This window comes from Spermophilus citellus, assembly GCF_964194105.1.
Source record: "Spermophilus citellus genome assembly, chromosome: 1".
In the NCBI taxonomy this organism is placed as follows: domain Eukaryota; kingdom Metazoa; phylum Chordata; class Mammalia; order Rodentia; family Sciuridae; genus Spermophilus; species Spermophilus citellus.
This window is the reverse complement of record NC_138182.1, coordinates 152,356,492-152,377,027: the sequence shown is the minus strand read 5'-3', so window position 1 is coordinate 152,377,027 and position 20,536 is coordinate 152,356,492. Positions and strand designations below refer to the sequence as shown.

At 37.3% G+C, this 20,536-nt stretch overlaps 1 protein-coding gene across 1 annotated transcript; it reads left to right on the top strand.

The window, feature by feature from the left end:
* The first annotated feature begins 33 nt into the window (after nucleotides 1-33).
* Nucleotides 34-19,641, top strand: ZNF879 (zinc finger protein 879). The gene is made up of 5 exons (XM_081287812.1): nucleotides 34-105; nucleotides 1,395-1,453; nucleotides 3,928-4,078; nucleotides 4,384-4,510; nucleotides 15,808-19,641. Exons 3-5 carry the CDS (start codon nucleotides 3,944-3,946, stop codon nucleotides 17,232-17,234), a joined length of 1,689 nt encoding a protein of 562 aa, XP_081143938.1. The 5' UTR covers nucleotides 34-105; nucleotides 1,395-1,453; nucleotides 3,928-3,943; the 3' UTR covers nucleotides 17,235-19,641.
* The last annotated feature ends 895 nt before the right edge of the window (nucleotides 19,642-20,536 follow it).

The following is a 20,536-nucleotide window of genomic DNA, read 5'->3' as shown; positions in this document are numbered from 1 at the left end:
AGTGGTACTGGTGGTTTGGCGGTGGCGGGGAGGAATGTCTCCGTGTTAGGTGTTCTCGCTTCCAGTTCGGTGTGCAGCTTGGCGTCCCCACCCAGGTGGACTAAGGTACTAGCTGCCAGCGAGGGCGGGCCCAGGGCGCAGGGCTTCCTTGGTGCAGCTAGGACAGAGGGCCGGTCGCGGGTGAATCCTACGCGTCCCAATTGCGGCCTCGGCAGGTGAACCGGACTCGGGCAGGGGGCGTTGCCCGGGAAGGTTCTCCCGGGGAGGCGGGAAGACTGCGTGACACCACTTAACCTCCGGGCCATTCTTAGGCCATTCTCCTGGACAAGTGGTCCCCAGAAAAGAGACTGTAGGGAACTGTGTCCTTCCTATTCAGGGTTGGTGAGTCCCCTGGCGGTTTTCAGCAGTCAGCGATTGTTGATTTAACACCCCTCCCCCCCCCATCCTCCAGAGTTTAAACTTCGTTTTTGTCAGTCTTACTCGTTTGGCAGTATTTTTCTACAGTGACTCCTAGAGTGATTTAACTATATATTTTTTAAAGTACATTTTTTAAAGTTAATTTTGTCCATTTGCTAAGTTACTTCCTTTTTCCTCTAAATTTTTAATTTGATTTTTGGGGGTCGGGATTGTGGGGGTGGAACCCAGGGCTTCACACATAATGCACTGTATCATTGAGTTATATACCCCCATCCCCTTTTCTCTAAAGTTTAAATTCATTTCCAGCCGGTGATGTACTCCTTAAGCCCTTGTGTGCATTGAGGGATGAGGATGGGTGGATCAATTCAGTGAAGAGGAAAATCATTTCTAAACTCTATTGATGTAGTAGTTATTGCACTATTTTAAAATAGCATGCTTTTAATTCTTAAAATATATCCATCATAAAAGGTCAGTTCTAATGTCTTTTGCATTTAGGCAACTTGGTAACTCTTTTTGATAAAAGAAGTAGAATTTCTAAAAGGAAAATAAGAGAGGACTAATTTTTAGTTGATTGTTTCTGAAAACGGTATCCATTCTTCCGATGCTATTTTTCACCTCAAGTAATATCCAAATGCCAATGTGTGTAATGTTAATGTCTTTTCACTTTAACACCTGTGAGCCATGTGTCACTGTGCCCTTTATTTTGTTATTGAATATCATATGGTTTTAATCCCTTAGCTTGTTTCATCTTTATTCACAATGACTGGCAGAAAGGCCCAGTAACTGGGAGTATGCTTTTTGCCCACTTTTGGCTTTGGTGGACATGCTCAGGGCCCTTTTGGCTTGGATCTGCTGATACCATTAAGCCATTAAGGCTGGAAGTTCTGTTCTGGTGGAGGTTTCTAATCTGGTCTGTCTTAATGAGGGCAGAGTGCATGCAGGGTGAATAGTCCTCACAGCTTCTTTCTCTGTTTCAGGTGCCTTCCCCAGCAGGGAGGGAGAAATGGCCAGGAGTTTGCTGCCAGCACAGATTCAGGTGAGTGAAGGAGGCTTCTTTCTTGAACTGCCTTAAGGATTTATAGATAGCCAATTTGTTTCATTCATTGTTGAGTTTCTCTAGACAGTAGAGCCCCTGGAGGGACCAGAGGGCATGGTAGGTTAGGTGCTAGAAAGAAAGGTGTTTTCTTTGTTTCAGGCCAGTCTGATGGTGCGGTCTCCAGTTAACAGCTAAGTACTTATTGACTAGAAATTGAATGGGAGTCCATCCCATGCCATTGCCACAGCCAGAGCTTTGTGAGGGATCCAGGTATGATGGAGCATAAACACATTGCTGTGTCAAATAATTCCTTACTAAGGATTCAAAGAGGAGAGTCATGGTCTTTGCCCTTAAGGAACCTAAGACAACCAACGTATGAGAGTACAGTGGACCCTCCATATCTGTGGGTTCTACGTATAGGGACTCAACCAACCACAGATCAAAAATATTTGGGAAAAAAAAGTGTGCTTGTATTGAACTTGGCCAGACTTTATTCTTGTCATTCCGTAAACAGTACATTATAATAACGATTTACATTGTATTAGGCATTATAAATAATTGAGATATGATTTAAAGTATATTGGAGGATGTTTATAGGTTATATACTATACCATTTTACATAAGGGCCACTTTATATAAAGAGCCTAAGTGTCCTCAGATATTGGTATCTGCAGGAGTCTTGGATACCAAGAAACTACTGTACGTAGTAAGAGTCCAGGTGACTCCTAGAAAGATTGAAGAAAGAAACAACCTTGTCAGCAGGTGTAGCCAGGGCAACTTCCTAGCATTGGGCAAGACCAGGCTTGTATAGTTGGTGAATGGAAGGCATCCAGAAGAAATCAAAGCTTGGGCAGTGTTTTGGGATTACATTCCCTTGAAGTGGAAAGTATCCTTTGTAGGAATTTCTTTCTTTCTCTGCACTTTGAGAAGCACTTACTCTGTATTATTAATGGATTTGGGGAGATATATATTTAAAAAAAACTTCTCCCAACACAGAAAACTTCTCCACAAAAGTAGAAGAGAAAAAAGGTAATTATTTTTATAATCAGAAACCAAATTGTTATGCACATCATATGTACTCTAAGAAGAGGTTGCAAGAAGCTCACCTTACATAGAATAAGAGGATACAACCCAATGAAATAGGTAGTTTCTACAGTTTAGACTTAAATGATAAGTTAGGCCCTTCTCCTCCCCAGAAACTGGGAGATTAGCCTTTATCTTTGTTAAAAGATAAATGTTGGCACATTTCAATTTTAAAGAGTTTATTTGAGCAAACATCAGGCTGGAAGGGTTCTGTGATCCACCCAAAGGAGAAAGAGGAGAAAGCTTTTATAGGGTCACTGCAGAAGTAGAGCAAAGAAATTATTTGGTGAAAGTTGGACTGTCTCCATGCAGAGTTCCTGATGATGTAATTAATACGCAGGTGGTGCTTCTGATTGGCTGAGCTTAAGTTTCCTTTCATTAGGAACCCAGGGTGTTGGAGCCCTCTCAGCCTAATGACCTTCCATTACATTATTTTAGCATATGTCTTGATGATTATACTCAAAGAGCTGTTAGTTCCTTGAGGGAAGTTTCCTCATTTGTGAGACTGGCAGGTGACTTAGTTAACCACTAAAAAGTTTACATATGTTTGAAAAAAGATAAATTCTGAAAAAAAAGGAATAGGAGTAAATGTATATTCCCATGTTTCCAATGGGGAGAAACAAGTCACTTCTTTTTAATTTTCTTTTGCCTTTCTGGGTCAGGGAAGGTGTCTGACCTTGTGATCTGCTTGGGTTCACCTTGGGGATGGTGAGAAGAAAATGAATTGTGACCTAGCACTTATGCTGTAGAAATATACGCTAAGGAAACAAGCTTTGTACACATTTCTGATGATGTACACGGAGGGTCAACCTATCATTTGTAGAGTATTACAAAAGTGGAAACAACCTAAACATCCACCTCAAGATTAAACAAACTAGTTTATCCATGTAGTGAAATATTAGACAGCAAGTAAGAACATTGACTAGAATGCTGTTTCTCATAATGTGATTTGGATTTTTGTTTGAATGTAAAAAGTCTGAAAGGACATACAGCAAAAAGTTAAACTTTTTCTGGTAGCAGAAAATGAGATTAACACTCCATGTTTTCTTGCTTATTGATCTTTTCTCATTTTCTATATGCATGTATGGAAATATCACAGTGAATCCCATTAACATGTACAATTAATATGTGTTATTAAAAATAGATCTATAAAAAAATTCTGAAAAAGAAAGGGCCACTAGTTCAGAGTGATGACTTGCCTGGTAGGTGGCAGAGGGGTAGAGGAGCAAAAGCTTCTGAGGTGTGGATGGGAAATCCTGATTACAGCCCTCTTCCCTGGCTTTTTGTTGAAGGTTATGCAGACTACCACCCTTGGCACTCTCCTGGTAAAGCCTTGCCCAGGGCATTCTCAGAGCCTCTCCCACTGTGAATATTAATGTCCTCTTCCACAGGACACAGAGGTGGGCCATGGTGATGACAGAATCCATCACTGGGACCAACCGAACTGTGTTCTACGGCAAGCCCAGAGGTCTCCTATCTAGTCCTCCCCAAGTGAAAGTACTAGAACCTCCTTCTAAAATCATCTTGTGTGTCACCTGTAAGGTGAGAGTTTGGCCTAGGTAATTATACATTTCCAAGCGTAAAGTTCTGTGTCTGTTATTTTGATTTTGTTTCATGATTTCAAGCATGCTTCTGTTTGGCTGCTGTGATTAAGCTTTCCGAGGGTGCAATATGTCACTTACAGTAAGCAAGCACATGATAAATAAGTGCTCAGTAACAAAGCCAAATTATCCAGAAATACTTGCTTTACTTGAAATCCTTAGAATCCTGAGTTGTGATAGGGTTGTTTCTCAGTTATTCCATCCAGGGGTGATCATGAGTGAGTAGAAATGGGTTTGCTGTTCCAGGAGTCTGTGACATTCAGGGATGTGGCCGTGCTCTTCAGCCAGGATGAGTGGTTGCACCTGGACTCTGCCCAGAGAACCTTGTATCGGGAAGTGATGCTGGAGAACTACAGCAACCTGGTCTCACTGGGTAAGGAGTTGTCCATGTGATGCAGAGTCCCCCTTCAAGGAGGATATTTGAAGGGCTTGGCCAGGTACAGGCCCTCTCCTCCCCCGCCATGGGTTCAGAGTGATAGCTGCTATTCCTCTTGGCTATACAGAGATGTCTGAGCTTGACTGAGTTATGTCTTCTCTATGCTTTTCCTATTTCCTTCTCTCCCCAACACCGCCCCCTCTGTTCCCCTGGGTCCCATAAAATGCTACAGCTGAGAAGAGTGCATTACCTTCTTTGATCCTGACCATCCACTAGGAGCCAAAGCCCCTCCCTGAACAAGACCTCCTTCTTGCACTATCCCTCTTCTCCAGTGACTGCAGAGCTGGTACTTTATTCCAGGATGGCCACTCATGTCTTCTTCTTAATGAACAGGGATTACATTTTCCAAACCAAAAGTCATCTCCCAGTTAGAGTAAGCAGAATACCCCCAGGCAGTGAGAAATGGAGTACCTCAAAGTACATGTTTAGGTGAGTGACGGGATAATTTGGAAATGGGCATGGCGTTTTCCAGCTGCCCATGCACAGTGAAAAGGCTGTGTGTAGGAGACACTGGCAGGGGCCTCCTCAATGTGCCAGGCCAGGTGGAAAATGCTGGGAACAGCATATCCCCTTGCACATTTTTAATTACTTGATATATTAGGTTCAGAGAGAGAGGAATTAATTCTCCCAGTATGAGTAGCTCTTTTGTCAAGTGTGTCTTATAATTTGCAGAATATGTAATGTAATGTGTAGTATGTAAATGTTGTTGTTGTTATTATTATTCTGGGATTGAATCCAGAGGTGCACTACCACTGAGCCACATCCTTAGCCCTTTTTATTTTTTATTTTGAGCTCACTGAATTGCTTAGGGCCTCACTTAGTTGCTGAGGCTGGCCTCAAACCCGTGATCCTCCTACCTCAGCCTCCCAATTTGCTGGATTACAGAAGTGCACCATCATGCCCAGCTGTTTATAGTTATTTTCTCTTCCATCTTTTTCCTTGCTTTTACTGGATTATTAAATTATTTTACTTTAGTGTTATTTTATTATTTCATCTTGGGCTTTTGCTTTGATTTTTTTCTCTGCTACTTATTACGCATGGTGCAGCAATAAGAAATAGAAAAGAAAGCATGTGTTGAGAGAGAAACTCAAAATGGTGGCAATAATGGAGTTTAAGCAGGAGACTTGTAAATACTCATCATGCCATTCTTTTTTCTGTGAAAATTTTCAAAATATGTCCTACATTCCGGCCCCTGGGACATATTGCGGAGTCTCTAAAACTCTCCATGCATTGCTGCATCATAAGCTCCCACATTCTGTTCTGCTTTGAATTTTGTCTTTGTTTCTGGCACCAGAGGATTGCTGTCTTGAGCTTATCCAGAATTTATTTCTCTTGCTGGCAATAAATGGCCTTTCTGTATCAGTTCAGTCTCATGTTTTCATTCATGAATTTTTTTCTCTTTGGTTTGACTAGAATATTTTCATGAATAAAGTATTTTTCAGAGATTCATGTGTGCAATTTGTATATGTCTAAAAATCAGTTCCTTTTTTTTTTCTTTTTTGGGAATTGTCTTTTGGAGCTAGCATTCTGGTATCAGGTGTTTTTCCCCCATCAGGTGAGTCCACTGTCTTTGGTCATTGAGTGTTGTTGATACAACAAGTTCTCAGTCTGATTCTATTCTCCTGTTGGTATATAGGTAATGTTACCACTTTTTTCTTTTTCTGTTTTCTGTCTGGAGTCTTACAGGATATCTTCTTTATCTTTGGAATTTGAAAAATTTGTCAGGTTTCATCAAATTAATTTTTTTTTTTTTTAGTGTTACTTGGCACTACCTGGGCCCTTTACTTTGAAGATTCATGTTCTTTTTTTAAGGGATATTTGTTTCTACTACATGTACTCTGCCACATCCCACCAACAATTTGGAAGAAATGACTACAATAATAATTATATAATAAAGTAAAAATTCACGCAGAAGCCTAGAAAATAAATACATTTGTTGTAAGGACCAGAGTGGTAGTTATAGATGAGGTTTAGATTTGGCTGTGAACATTCTGATTGGCAAAGAAATCTACACTATCAAATTGTGTACTTTTTCAAGCACTTAAAAAAACTATTATATTTCATTCATATAAATTATACATGATATTATAAAAGGAGAGAGGGAGGAAGAAAGGGAAGGAGAGCAAAAAAAGGAGACTCACCTGCAATTTTTATCAGCCGTGATCAACTACTGTTAATATTTTACTGATTTTCATTCACATTATGAATATTTGAGTATTTATACATGAGAGACAGCAACAGAGTGATTGTACATCTTATTCTTGAGAGTGTTTTAAATTGTGATTGTCCTTCAGTTGTTCAGTTCTCAGTAAATACAATTCTCAATAAATACTCTGCCACATCCCACCGACTACTTCATTGAAAGGCTTTTTGTATTGTTAAGCCATATGAAGCGATCTTCCAACTGGAAAGTTGTTTCCAGTTTTTTGTTTGTTTGTTTGTTTGTTTGTTTTTAAAGAGAGAGAGAAGAGAGTTTTTTTAATATTTATTTTTCAGTTTTCGGTGGACACAACATCTTTATTTTATTTTATTTTTTATGTGGTGCTGAAGATCAAACCCAGTGGCCAGGTGAGCGCATTACCGCTTGAGCCACATCCCCAGCCCCTGTTTCCAGTTTTTACCTACTTTTGATAGTGCTGAGATAGCTTTAGAATGTAAAGGTATAATATAAAGAGAAAAATGCTCAAGGAGTAAATAATTATAGTATGAGCATTGTGATTGAAAATTTAAGAAATGTGAATCCACAGTCCATAAAGGATCTTTTGAAAAACTATTCATCATAATTAATGAAATTCAAACTAAAGTAACAGGATGCCATTTTTCCATTATTAAGTTACCAAGCATTAAGAAATATATTTCCAGTGATTTGCTAATGTTCTGAGTGATAAACAGTACCTTTAATGGGATTTTGATTGGTACAATTTTACTGGAGGATGGTTTAGTTTCATTAAAATCAATTCAGCATTTCTAAATTTATCTCTTTTTTAAAAATATTTTTTTAGTTGTCAGTGGATTTTATTTTGTGTATTTATGTGTGGTACTGAGAATTGAACCCAGTGCCTCACTCATGATAGGTAAGCACTATATCACTGAGTCACAACACCAGCCCTCTAAATTTATCTTAAGAAAAAAATTCTGTAATTATATCAAGTTGCAAAGATGTGTAAAAGAATGTGTGTTACAACACAAGGGATTACTGGTGCAAAAGTTGTTTAGTAACAGGGATCTATTAAGTGATGATAAGTTCATACTTTGGACATTTTTTGTAGTCATTAAAATATTAGTGTCAATTTACACTACTGACACATGGAGAGAAGCCCGGGTTTTTAAGTGAAGTGAGGAAAGCTTAGTTTCAACCCCATCCCTTTTCATTTTTTGAATTTTGAGACTGGGTCTTACCAAGTTGCCCAGATGGCTTTGAACTTGTAGACCTACTGCCTCAGCCTCCCAAGTTGCTAGGATTAATAGGCATGTGCCATTGCACCCAGCACATTTTTATTTTTTAAATAAAAGTGATACTTTTATATACGGAAAATTCTGGTGAGCTGAGTCCCATATGTCACAGGGATTGATTTGCGTGATATGCTTATGGGTAAACTATTCATTTTTATAGTTTTCTGGGTTTTCTTAATTTTCTTGAAATTATTACACTTTCCCTTTTTAGTCAAGGAAACAAAAACTTTCTTATAAAATACATTCTATTATTTACATGTTTTTATTTTTTATAAGAATACTGATAGCAGCATTAATATATACTTAAATCACATATTTCTTCAAACAATAAAATAATCAGGAAATTGTGTATTTTTCCCTTTCATATGTATGGAAACATTTGCTCGAACTCCTAACTCATCTTTACCAGAACTGTATTGACAATCATTATCATTTTCCACAGTATATCAACTTTACTACAATTTGATCATTTTAAATTAATTTTTTTTAGTTATATATAACCTTAGGATACATTTTGACACACTCACAAAAGCATGGAATGATTTGCCTCTAATTCCATCAGTAGCACTTTTTCCATTCCCATGTTCTTTTCCCTCTACTAATCTTTCTGTAATTTATTTATAGTGTTTTAAAAATTAGTGTCTTGTGGATATACTTGATATACCCTGTGCTATATTTATGTATGTACATAGGAAAGTTCAGTCAGATTCATTCCAATGTTCTTCCCTTTTCCTATTTCTCCTTCATTCTGCTCAGTTCCCTTCATCTCTTCTAGTGATCTTTAATAGTTTTTTCCTTTCTCCACCTGTCCCTCTCTCCCTCACTCCCTCCCATTTTTTTCTTTTTTTTTATTTTTTCTTTCTCCCCCATCCCCTTACTTTGGATTAGCCCCTGCATATCATAAAAAACATTCAACCTTTGACTTTGGGGGATTGACTTACTTCACTTAGCATTAATAGTAGAGACTATCAACCTCATACATTTTCTGGCAAATGCCATAATTTCATTCTTCTTTATGCCTGAGTAATACTTCAGTTGCAAAAGGATATTGGTCTAAAGTTTTCATTCCTTGATATGTGTTTGTCTGGGTTTGATATCAGAGTGATACTGGCTTTGTAGAATGAGTTTGACAGTGTTCCCTCCTTTTCTATTTCATGGAAAAATTTGAGGAGCATTGTATTAGTTCTTCTTTAAAGGTTTGGTAGAACTCAGCTGAGAATTCATCTGGTCCTGGGTTTTTCTTTATTGTTCATCTTTTGATAGCTACTTCAATTTCATTACTTGATATTGATCAGTGTAATTCTTCTATATCCTCATGGTTCAATTTGGGTAGGGCATATGTCTCTAGGAATTTGTTAGTATCTTCAAGATTTTGTAGCTTATTGGTATTGGAGTATAAATTTTCAAAATAGTTTCTGATTATCATCTGGATTTCAGTGGTATTATGATGATATTTCCTTTTCTATCTCTAATTTTGTTAATTTGAGTGTTTTCTCTCTTTCTTTTGATTAATTTGGCTAAGGATTTAATTAGTCTTGTTTATCATTTCAAAAAACCAACTTCTTATGTCATTGATCTTTGGTATTTTTTTAAATTCTCAAATTCATTGATTGTTGCTCTAATTTTAATTATTTCCTGTCTTGTATGGATTTTGGTGTTGGTTTGCTTCTCTTTTTCTAGGACCTTGAGATGTAATGTTAGATTATTTATTTGGTATCTTTCTATTCTTTTGATGTACTAGCTCAATGCTATGAAGTTTCCTCTTAGAACTATCTTAATACTGTCCTAGAGATCTTAATATGTTGTTTCACTGTTCTCATTTACTTCTAGGAAGTATTTTATTTCTCCCCTAATTTCTTCTGATACCCATTCATCATTCAGAAATGTATTATTTAATCTCCAGGTGTCAGAGTGATTTCTGTTTTTTATCTTATCATTGATTCTTAATTTCATTCCATTATGATCTGATCGAATGCAAGGGAGTATCTCTGTTTGTTATATTTGCTAAGATTTGTTTTATGACCTAAAATATGGCATATTTTAGAAAATGTCCCATGTGCTGCTGAGAAGAAAGTGAATTCATTTGTTGATGGGTGAATATTCTACAGGTTTCTGTTAGATCCATACTTTTAATTGTGTTTTTTAGTTCTGCAGAATCTTTACTTAGTTTATGTCTGGCTGATCCATCTAGTGGTTAGAGAGGTATGTTAAAGTCACCCATTATTTTTGTATTGTCGTCTATTTGATTACTAATATTGAGAAAAGTTTGTTTTATGTATATCAATGTACCATTGAGTCATAAATATTTACAATCATTATATCTTATTCTTGTGTGATTCCCTTAATTAAAGTGAACATTTTTGTTTCTTCTGATTAACTTTGGCTTGAAGTCCACTTTATCTGATATGAGAATAAGTAGCTCTGTTTGTGTATGAGTCTCAAGTGAATGGTATTTTTTTTCCCATCCTTTTACCTTGATTCTTGTGGATGTCTAGTAGTGAGTGAGTCTCTTGCAGACAACATACTGTTGGATTTTGTTTTTTAATCCAATTGACAATCTGTGTCTTTTGATTGGAGAGTTTAGACTATTTTCATTCAATGTCATTATGGAGAAATGATTTTTGTTTTCTGGCATTTGGAATGAATTTTTTTTAGTTTCTACATATCATAGAAGGTTTTTTTTTTCTTTCTCCATTTTCACTTCTGAAGCTTAATTTTGCTAGGTATAGAATCATTGGCATCCATTTTCTTTCAGAGCTTGATATACATTATTCCAAGCCTTCCTGGCTTATAAGGTCTGGGTTGAGAAGTCAGTTGAAATCTGGATTGGTAACCAGCCATTTATGTCTTGCAGCTTTTAAAATTTTATTCTTATTCTGTATGTTAGGCATTTTCATTATAATATGTCTTGGAGTGGATCTATTGTGAATTTGTATATTTATAGTCATAAATGCCTCTTGTATCTGAATTTCATCTTATTCTTAAGGTTTGGAAAATTTTCTGCTGTTATTTCATTGAAAAGATTGGAGCCTTCCTCTACCCCAGTGATTCTTAAGTTTGGCCTCTTGATGTTTTTTCCAGATTTCTTGAATATTATGGTCATTGTCTCCTACGTCTTTTTTTTATGGTCAGCTTTATTTTCAAGATTATGTACTTTGTCTTCAAGGCTTGAAAATCTATCTTCAGAGTGTTCTAATCTATTGGTAATGCTTTCCATTGAAATTTTTTTAGAATTTTCTATTATTTTTACTTATACATGACAGTAGAATGTATTTTGACATAATCATACATACATGAAATATAACTTCCCATCTTTGTGGTTGTTTCCATTGAAATTTTAATTTGTTTTTTGAGTCTTTATTTTCTGGGTTTTTGTTGGGTTGTTTTTCAGAATCTCTTTTTATTGAAGTGGTCTTTCACTTTCTGTATCTTCTCTCTAATTTCACTCCTTACATCTTTATTTTTTTATTTAAAAAAAATTTTTTTGTAGTTGTAGATGGACAGAATGCTTTTATTTTATTTGTTTATTTATGTGGTGCTGAGGATCGAACTCAGTGCCTCACACATGCTAGGCAAGGCTCTACCACTGAGCCACAGCCCTAGTCTCCTTACATCTTCTTTAAGCTCAAAGAACATTGTAACTATGAACTTTCTAAAATATCTTTTCTCTGACATTTCTTTCACTGTGGCGTCAATGGAGTTAGTTATTTGCGATGGTTTGTTCCCTTGCTTTTTAAAATTGTTTGTATGTTACTCATCTATTGTGAATAGTTATCTCTTCTTCTTTTAAGTAAGGAACTACTTTATGAGTTTCTCTCTTTTAAGAGCCCTGGGTTAATCCAGATATTGTCTTTAAATCAAAGTGTGACCTTTGCTGATCTCAATATCAGCACTACTTTGAGAGGTGCCACTGAACCCTGTTTACTACAGTCACTTCAGAGCCAAGCTTCATACTATTCAGCTATATGAGAAACAAAAAGCTTGCTGATATTTTTCTTTACATTTCCTCTAATCCAGATATAATCTTATAAAGTTCTGGAATAGGTAAAAAATTAGTTATTAAATTTAGTAAAATTGCAATAACCTTAAACGAGTGCTAAAATAGGGGAAAGAAGAAAGTTGGGCCAAAAGGAGAAGGGAAAAAGAAAGAAAGAAAGAAATAGAGAGGAAAAAATAGAAAATAATAATACGCACCACAGTGTAGAAAGGAGAAATGGATGGATGGTGGGTATTTGAGGTAGTAGCTGATAATGTAAGTAGTGGGTAAGAGGAGCAGGTATAAACCAGAGCTAGGAAAACAAAGAGAGAAAGCCTGATTCCAATTGATGCTTTAAACCATTAGATGAAATATATTCAAATGGTTTGAAGGTACAATTAGAGTAACAACTATTGATCAACTGAAAGAGTGATTTATATGACTAAAGTCAACACTGAAGTTATTTATAGTAAGCCGTGCCAAGGTGAAGAAAATTTTTGTTGAATCTTGGTTTGGATTTCATTGGCGTTTGGATATTTTGTAGATGTCCATCGTTCTTGGACTGTGAATCCTTCCAGAGTTGCTGGGGCACAGGAACCACTTCCCTAGTTGCTATAGACCTCCAACCAGGTGGTTATGGTTTGTTAGCTCAGGGACCTGCAGCTGACTGCTTGAGGGTACACTGTTGTGGCTTGGTTATTTCTGTTATGTGCAGGAGTTCAGGATGCAGGCTGTGGAGTATTCCTGTGGTTGCTGTGGGTCATTGTGTGCTTGTTCCCCTATCCAGGATCCTTTTCATGGTGGTGTAGAGCCTTGTGGCTGTTAGTGAGTGCAAGATCTTTGGTTGTAGATTTTCCATGAATATTCTGTGGTATGGAAGCATTCCCCCAGCTGACACTAGTCTCTGAGGTACTATAGCAAAGGGACTCAGGTGGTTCACCTGGATTCTGGTTTCTACTGCTCCAGGTTGTAAACGATGTGTGTCATTTCCCTCTATTGACTCTGATGTAAGGTCCAGCCAGTGTCTAAACAATGCCCTTTCACTCTCCAGTTATAACCTTGGGTTGGGCTGAAAGCCAGGTAAAACTAGGAACATTTACTTGCTGCTGCCTTGGATCAGGCAATTTTCTATCTTAACTGACCTCCATCTGGCTATTTTTGCAGCTGCTTTCCACTTAAGTTTCCAGGGGTATTCAGGAATTTCTCCTTGCAGCCTTCTGCCCCTGGCTGCACCATTTGGGATCCGGATCTCTCTGTCGCTGGATATTCAGGCAGCTTTCTTCCAGTCTGGCCCATGATCAATGGGACTGTCCCTAGGCTTCCTACAGTGGCTCCCCCCAGTGTCAGTGATTGGGACTGGTGCATTCTGGATGGATCTGCTTTTCTCTACTGGGGCCAAAGCCACATTGCTGCTCCATCACTGTCTGGGTCCCATGGAAGCTGTGCTTTTCACCTTTGCCTGGGTCACAGAGGCTGAGTAGAGTGCTGAGTTAATGGCACTTCCCCTCATAGGATGTCTCCACCATCTCCCCTTGTTTGCAGTGAGGGGGAGTGGGATTCAGTGATTTGGGGCTAGGAGCATTTCCTTAGAAATTCTTTTTAGCTGAATTCTCAAGAGATCCCACTGCAGAGACCTTTCCTCTCATTTAATTTGCAGCTGTCTGGACATGGGAAGATGTCATGTTGATTTAAAGGGGTGACTAATAAGGGCTCCACAAAGTGGCTGCAGACCCCAGTTCAACTTTCTTTTCACAAGTTCGTTTTAAGCTGTTTGATCTGCTTCAGGGACTCTGCTGTGCCTTCCCACAAAATTTGGTAACTTTGGTCTGCCTTTTCAATGATTTTAAGTGGGTGAGCTTAAGAGTTTTCCATTCCATCTTTCTCTCTCTGTTGCCCTCCCCCTTCTCCCTACCCTGGTTCAGGTTCAGGATTAGAGAACTCTGCACTTATTTTCTACTCTAGTAACTGATCTTCAAGTCTTTCCAGGTCTCAGGATTTGTAATGTTGAGTCTTAGAGCATTTATTTTGTCACTCACCTCCCAATTCTGCTTTTCCTTCACTGCCTGTTCTCTGTGTTGTGAAGAGATTGGGAATTGCTGTCTAGCTAATTTCTGTTGTCTTCTGTTCCCTCAATTCTTTTATTTTAAATCCATAGTTTTATTGCTTGCAGTGTATCTTAAGTAATCAAAAAGATGGATTAAAATGTACTCTTCTTTTATTTCCCTGTATCAGAACTGATACCATTTTCCATGGAGCTACCAATCCAAAAGCTGGAGCTCATCCTTGAGTCACCTCTTTCACTTCTTCCACATAATCTGTTCATAAGAAAAGCTACCTGCTGGCTTATTGTATTGTCAATAATTTCTTAAACAATCTCCCTTATGGAAATTTTAGTCCCAGTTTTTCTCAAAGACTAAATAATTATAGTATAAATGTGTAAGTGTTGTGATTGAAAAGCCAGCTCTACCTCCAAAATTCCCAAATGTGCCCAATCCCTTCCATCTCTCCCACTACCTGCCAATGCCACCTTCCATCCAGGAAGACTATAGCAGCTTTCAGAGTGCCTCCTCTCTCTACCTGCCCTTGTTCTCTTTACCTTAACCCCACTTACAGCTCATTTATCATACAACTAGAATGCTTCTTTTTAAACAAAGAACACATACCATGTCCCTTCTATCCCCAAAGATGTTTAGAAGAAATTTCAAATTCTGTACTATATCTTAAGAGAGTCAATATGATATAGCCTCTGCCTGCCTCTTTCCCTCATTAACACTTTTCTTTTTCTTCTGCTTAAGACACACTCAACTTCCTTCTGTTTTGACCACAGAAAACTTATTCCTGCCTTAGGGCCTTTGTGTTAGCTGTCCCTTCTGACTGAATTCATCTTTATACCTACATTTTTGTGTGGCCTACTCTTGCGTTTAGATTTTATCTTAATTTCATTTATTGCCCAGTTTAAAGTATCACTGTATTTACTCTTTACAATGTTAATACTATTTTGGTTTGTTTATGGTTCTCATCAGTCCCTAGTATTTCTTTTAGAGTTGGTTATTTTTTTTAATATTTATTTTTAGGTGGACACAATATCTTTATTTTGTTTTTATGTGGTGCTGAGAATTGAACCCAGTGCCTCACGCATGCTAGGCGAGCGCGCTACCACTTGAACCACATCTCCAGCCCTATAGTTGGTTACTTTGTCATTGTCAATATCCCACTGCTAGGTATAAGCCTTGTGAGAGTGGGCTCCATCTGACCTGCTCCCTGTAATTTCCAGAGCCTTGATCTTTACATGATGCAGGCACACATTCAGAAATTACTGATTGAGTAAGCTAATATCTGTTGCAATATTATTTATTGCACTCTGACACTTCCCCACAGTGGCACTAATGAAACCCTGTGTTTTACAGAGCTCCTTAGGGGAGGTGGTGCCTTCACTTCTTTTTCCCTTGAAATTTATCTGAATGTCCTGGTGGCTGACCTGGGATATGAAGTACAATAATAATACAGGACGTATTCAGAAATACCCTGTTCCTGATAACCTGGGGTGGGCTTCGGTAGTAGATCAATCCAGGTTCTTCCTCCCATTGAAGGTGCTTCCCTCTGAGTACCTCAAGCCACCTTCCTATAGATTTCTTCCAGACATGTCTATTATCCTGCTTTTTCCTCTAGTCTTTATTCCCATCCTTTCCTAAGATTTCAAGGCTATATTTATATTAACTATCCTTTTGTATTTTGATGTCACTTTTCTTTATTCTTAGTGCAAAAGAGACTAAACTTTTTTGATTACTTTATTTGCTTACTATAGGATGGGAGAACTTGTTTGAAACCACAGTTTCCAAAGAAGAAAATCTGGAAGTCATGGAAAAACTCATAGTTGATGATTTCAGACTGGGAAAAGTCTACATGAATGAGGACAAGTTAGAGAAGCAACAAGGGAAAAAGAACAAAGTTTTCAGAAAAGTGTTGTTTACCATCAAAAAAACCTGTGTGAAAGACAGAAGCTTTAAAGTCCTTGAACTTGAGAAAAATCTTGGCTTAAAATCATCACTTACTAGAAAACCTGGAATTGTTCCCAGAGGAAGGAAACCCCGTTCACAGCAGTATTCAATTCTCTTTAAACAACTGGGAGCCAACACAGTGCGTAAATGTTATAAATGTAATATCTGTGGGAAAATCTTCCTCCACAGTTCTTCCTTGAGCAAACACCAGAGGATCCATACTGGAGAGAAGCTTTATAAATGTAAGGAATGTAGGAAAGCTTTCAGCCAAAGCTCATCCCTGACACAGCACCTGAGAGTTCATACTGGAGAGAAACCTTATATATGTAGTGAATGTGGAAAAGCCTTCAGTTTTACCACCTCTCTTATTGGGCACCAAAGAATGCACACTGGAGAGAGACCTTATAAATGTAAGGAATGTGGCAAAACATTTAAAGGTAGTTCATCCCTTAATAACCATCAGCGAATCCATACTGGAGAAAAGCCCTATAAGTGTACAGAATGTGGGAGAGCATTTAGTCAGTGCTCATCTCTCATCCAGCATCACAGAATTCATACTGGAGAGAAACCTTATGAATGTAGTCAGTGTGGGAAAGCCTTCACTTCAATATCACGGCTGAGTAGACACCATCGAATTCACACTGGAGAGAAACCCTTTCATTGTAATGAGTGTGGGAAAGTGTTCAGTTACCATTCGGCCCTTATTATTCATCAGAGAATTCACACTGGTGAGAAACCATATGCATGTAAAGAATGCGGGAAAGCCTTTAGCCAAAGCTCAGCACTTATACAACATCAGAGGATTCACACTGGAGAAAAACCCTACAAGTGTAATGAGTGTGGCAAGGCCTTCTCCTGGATCTCACGCCTTAATATCCATCACAGAATCCACACTGGAGAGAAACCATATCATTGTAAGGAATGTGGAAAAGCTTTTAGTTCCCACTCAGCTGTTAATACCCATCGAAAAATCCATACTGGCGAGAAACCTTATAAATGTAATGACTGTGAAAAAGCGTTCAACCAAAGCTCAGCCCTAATTCAGCATCAGAGAATTCATACTGGAGAGAAACCATTTAACTGTAAAGTGTGTGGGAAAGCTTTCAGACAAAGTTCATCCCTTATGACACATATGAGAATTCACACAGGAGAAAAGCCTTATAAATGCAAAGAATGTGGGAAAGCTTTTAGTCAGAGCTCATCTCTTACTAATCATCAGAGGACTCATAATTGAGAAAAAACATAAATAAAATGCATGTGGCAAGTCTTCCAAATGAAGTTCATTTCATATTGAATATCATTCATTCTGGGGAGAAAGCGAAGAGCCGTTAATTTTGAGTAAAACTTCGAAAGTTAGATGACATCAAGCACCTGGACATTTCATGTTGCAGGGTAACCTTGGGAATATTAGGAAAGCTTCTGTAAAATGATTTTTTGTATGTTCTTAAGTTGTTACCAACCGAAATAGACTCTATGAGATTGAAGGGTTGATATTCTTTTATTTGCTTTCTAGTGATGTTTTAACAGCCATCAGCTTTCGCAGGCATTACTGGGAACCTGCTGGTTTAGGTAAAAGTACAGCCATAAAGCCCAGACTTCAGACAAATCTAACAATCTACTTCTTGAAACTGCATTTAAGTATTACACAAGCCAGTTGTACCAGAATGAATATTTGGGAACAAAAATGTACACAGGTAAACTGTAGCTACCTCACTGTCACTAAAATTTGTTTTTTCATATTTGGAAAACAAATTATGTACTTGGTTGTTGTTCAAACTTTGGGTCATTTCTCCACTCTTCTAAGTCATTTACCCGAGGGGAAAATTACTCTGTAATCTATGCAGGTACGTTCTTTTTAGTTTTCTTTCCAACTACTTGTTTCACCCTCTGATTCAGATATAAAGTCATTTTATTTTAAGTCACAAAGTGTATGGTGTTTCACTTGTTTTTCTCAGAAAGTGATTACCTTTTCTGTATTGTGAAGTAAAGGTTATTCAGACAACTGCTGCTTTTGCAATTTAATTTACTTGTCAGTGTTGTTAGAACTTATATCACATTGTAGCCATAGGGAAAACAACTCTTAGTTTCCTGGCTGTGCCTGCTTCCTTGAGCTCTCTGGTTTCCAATCACCAGAAAAACCCAGGACCAATGTGGAACTCAAGGAGATAAAGTGAACCAGGTGACTCAGTCTTATATTCCACTTTTGCTCCCATCAGAGAAAGCTCACTCCCTCCCCACTGGGCAAACATTCAGTTTTTGTTTCAGATTTTTTTCCTCTAAAACATTGACAATTTAGCCCATTTCAGCATTTATAAAAAATGAGTCATATTAGTAAACTTCACAAACCAATATGCTAAATTCCTTCAAGTCCTCATCTCTTTTAAGTTTCTCCAAACTTAAAAAAAAATTGAAAATGTGGTGTTTGAAGTGGAAAACAAGCAGAGTAGATATCAGTACATTCAGCTTTTGCCTCCTGGGAATAGTGAGTGTCATTGTTTCAGACATGTAAGGAGCAATTTTCCAGGCCATTTAATGCTTCATCTGCAAGTGCTTCTTTCCCCACAAATATTCCTTTATTTCTAATTACCTAAAGTAGGAAAATTTCCATGAAAACATATCTTTCTCAAGTATTAATAGACTTAAAATCATCAAGGAAGTTAAATCTGAATTTAAAATCCTACAAAGATAACATATGGCCCTGTTATTTTTCAAGCAAGATTGATTAAACTTTTAAGTAATATTAAGTTTTACAATCTTCCAGAAAAGATAATGTGTAAGCATAATAATTCTAATATAACCCAGAACCAAAATTAGGCAAGGAAAATGCGAAAAAGGAAAATTGCAAGTTGCTGTTATCCATGAAGAGATGTAAAAAATGCTAAACAAAAGCTTAGCAAAAGTAACCCAAAAGTACCTAAACCCATTTTGTCCAATCATTCCAGATACAGAACAACTATAAAAACTTATATCAAGCAATTAATGTACCACTTATGGTAACTGAAATAATACTCGAATATTTATTATGTTCACAGACTTGGGAACTTAGGATTTAATTGGTTAATAGCATCATGATGAATTTTGGTTTATTTACTGAAAACCTGCAGAAATGTTAAAACATTAAAAACATAACTGAAGGAATAGGAGAAAGAATGAACTGTTCAGTAATGCTATAGGACATAGAAATGGTTCCCACAGAAAAAACAAACAACAACTTGAACCCTACCCCTCACATAACAGTTGTACAAAAGGCAAAATTATAACTTTCATAAGAACATGTAAGAAATAACTAGATGGCCTTGAGGCAGGAAAGGAGTTCCTAAAACAAATGAGCTGTGTGAAGTTTTTGATATATTTGCTCACATCGAAGAATTGCTTACCAAAATTCACCAAAAAAGGAATGAAAAGTCATGACACAAAACAGATCTTTAAGCAGTATGCTCATGGACTATTATAATCCAAAAAAGTTCAAATAATTTTTACAAATTAACATTTAATAGGAAAAAGTGATGTGGATACATGACTACAGAAGAGAAAACACCAATTTCCAAAATCATGAAATGATAGTGACTTTATTAGAGGTTTAAAATTTACCATTGATGTACTATAACAATTACAAATGAGAAAAAATTAAGATGTGTAACAGTACAGAAGTTTGGGATTTATGTAGAATAACTATAATTCATCCTATACTGGAGGGAATGTATGATCATTGACATCTTTTTTTAATTATGTATTTACCTTTTTATTGATTTTTTAAAATAAATGAGCAGAATGCATTACAATTCTTATTACACATATGCAGCACAGTTTTTCATATCTGGTTGTATATAAACTATGTTGACACCAATTCATGTCTTCATACATCTACTTTCGAGTAATGGTGTCCATCACATTCCACCATCCTTGCTAATCCCCTGCCCCCTCCCATTCCCTCCCATCCTTCTGACCTATCTAGAATTCATCTATTCCTCCCATTCCCCCCCCCCCCAATATGAGTCAGCCTCCTTATATCAGAGAAAACATTCAGCATTTGTTTTTTGGGGGGATTGGCTAACTTCACTTAGCATTATCTTCTCCAATGCCATCCATTTACCTGCAAATGCCATGATTTTATTCTCCTTTATTGCTGAGTAAAATTCCATTGTGTATTATGCCACTTTTTTTTATCCATCCACTGAAGGGCATCTAGGTTGGCTCCACATCTTGCAATGTGAAACATGCATATCATTTCATAGAGGCTTCACTGTGTGAATATATACATACTTACAGATACAGAGAATAATGGAACAAGTAGTCTAGCTGTATACACACCCACAGCAAATATACCAGATAATGTTTGTACATGGGCATCAGACATTGATAAAGATACTCTGAGCAGCAGTGATATAATAGCAAATAATTTTAAGTAGTTTGTCCATTAATAGGAGAATGGGTAAATTTTGAAAATTAACACAGAATAGTGAAAATGAACTGAAACTAAAAATATGGATGAGTTTGACAAAAACGAATTTTTTAAAAGTTATAGGAAACAATACA

Excerpts from the sequence above, each read along its gene's own strand:
- ZNF879 (XM_081287812.1), top strand. The coding sequence starts at position 3,944 with ATGGTGATGACAGAATCCATCACTGGGACCAACCGAACTGTGTTCTAC. Across the intron at positions 4,079-4,383 it reads TCTTGTGTGTCACCTGTAAG|GAGTCTGTGACATTCAGGGA; the intron begins GTGAGAGTTTGG and ends TTGCTGTTCCAG. Across the intron at positions 4,511-15,807 it reads CAGCAACCTGGTCTCACTGG|GATGGGAGAACTTGTTTGAA; the intron begins GTAAGGAGTTGT and ends TGCTTACTATAG.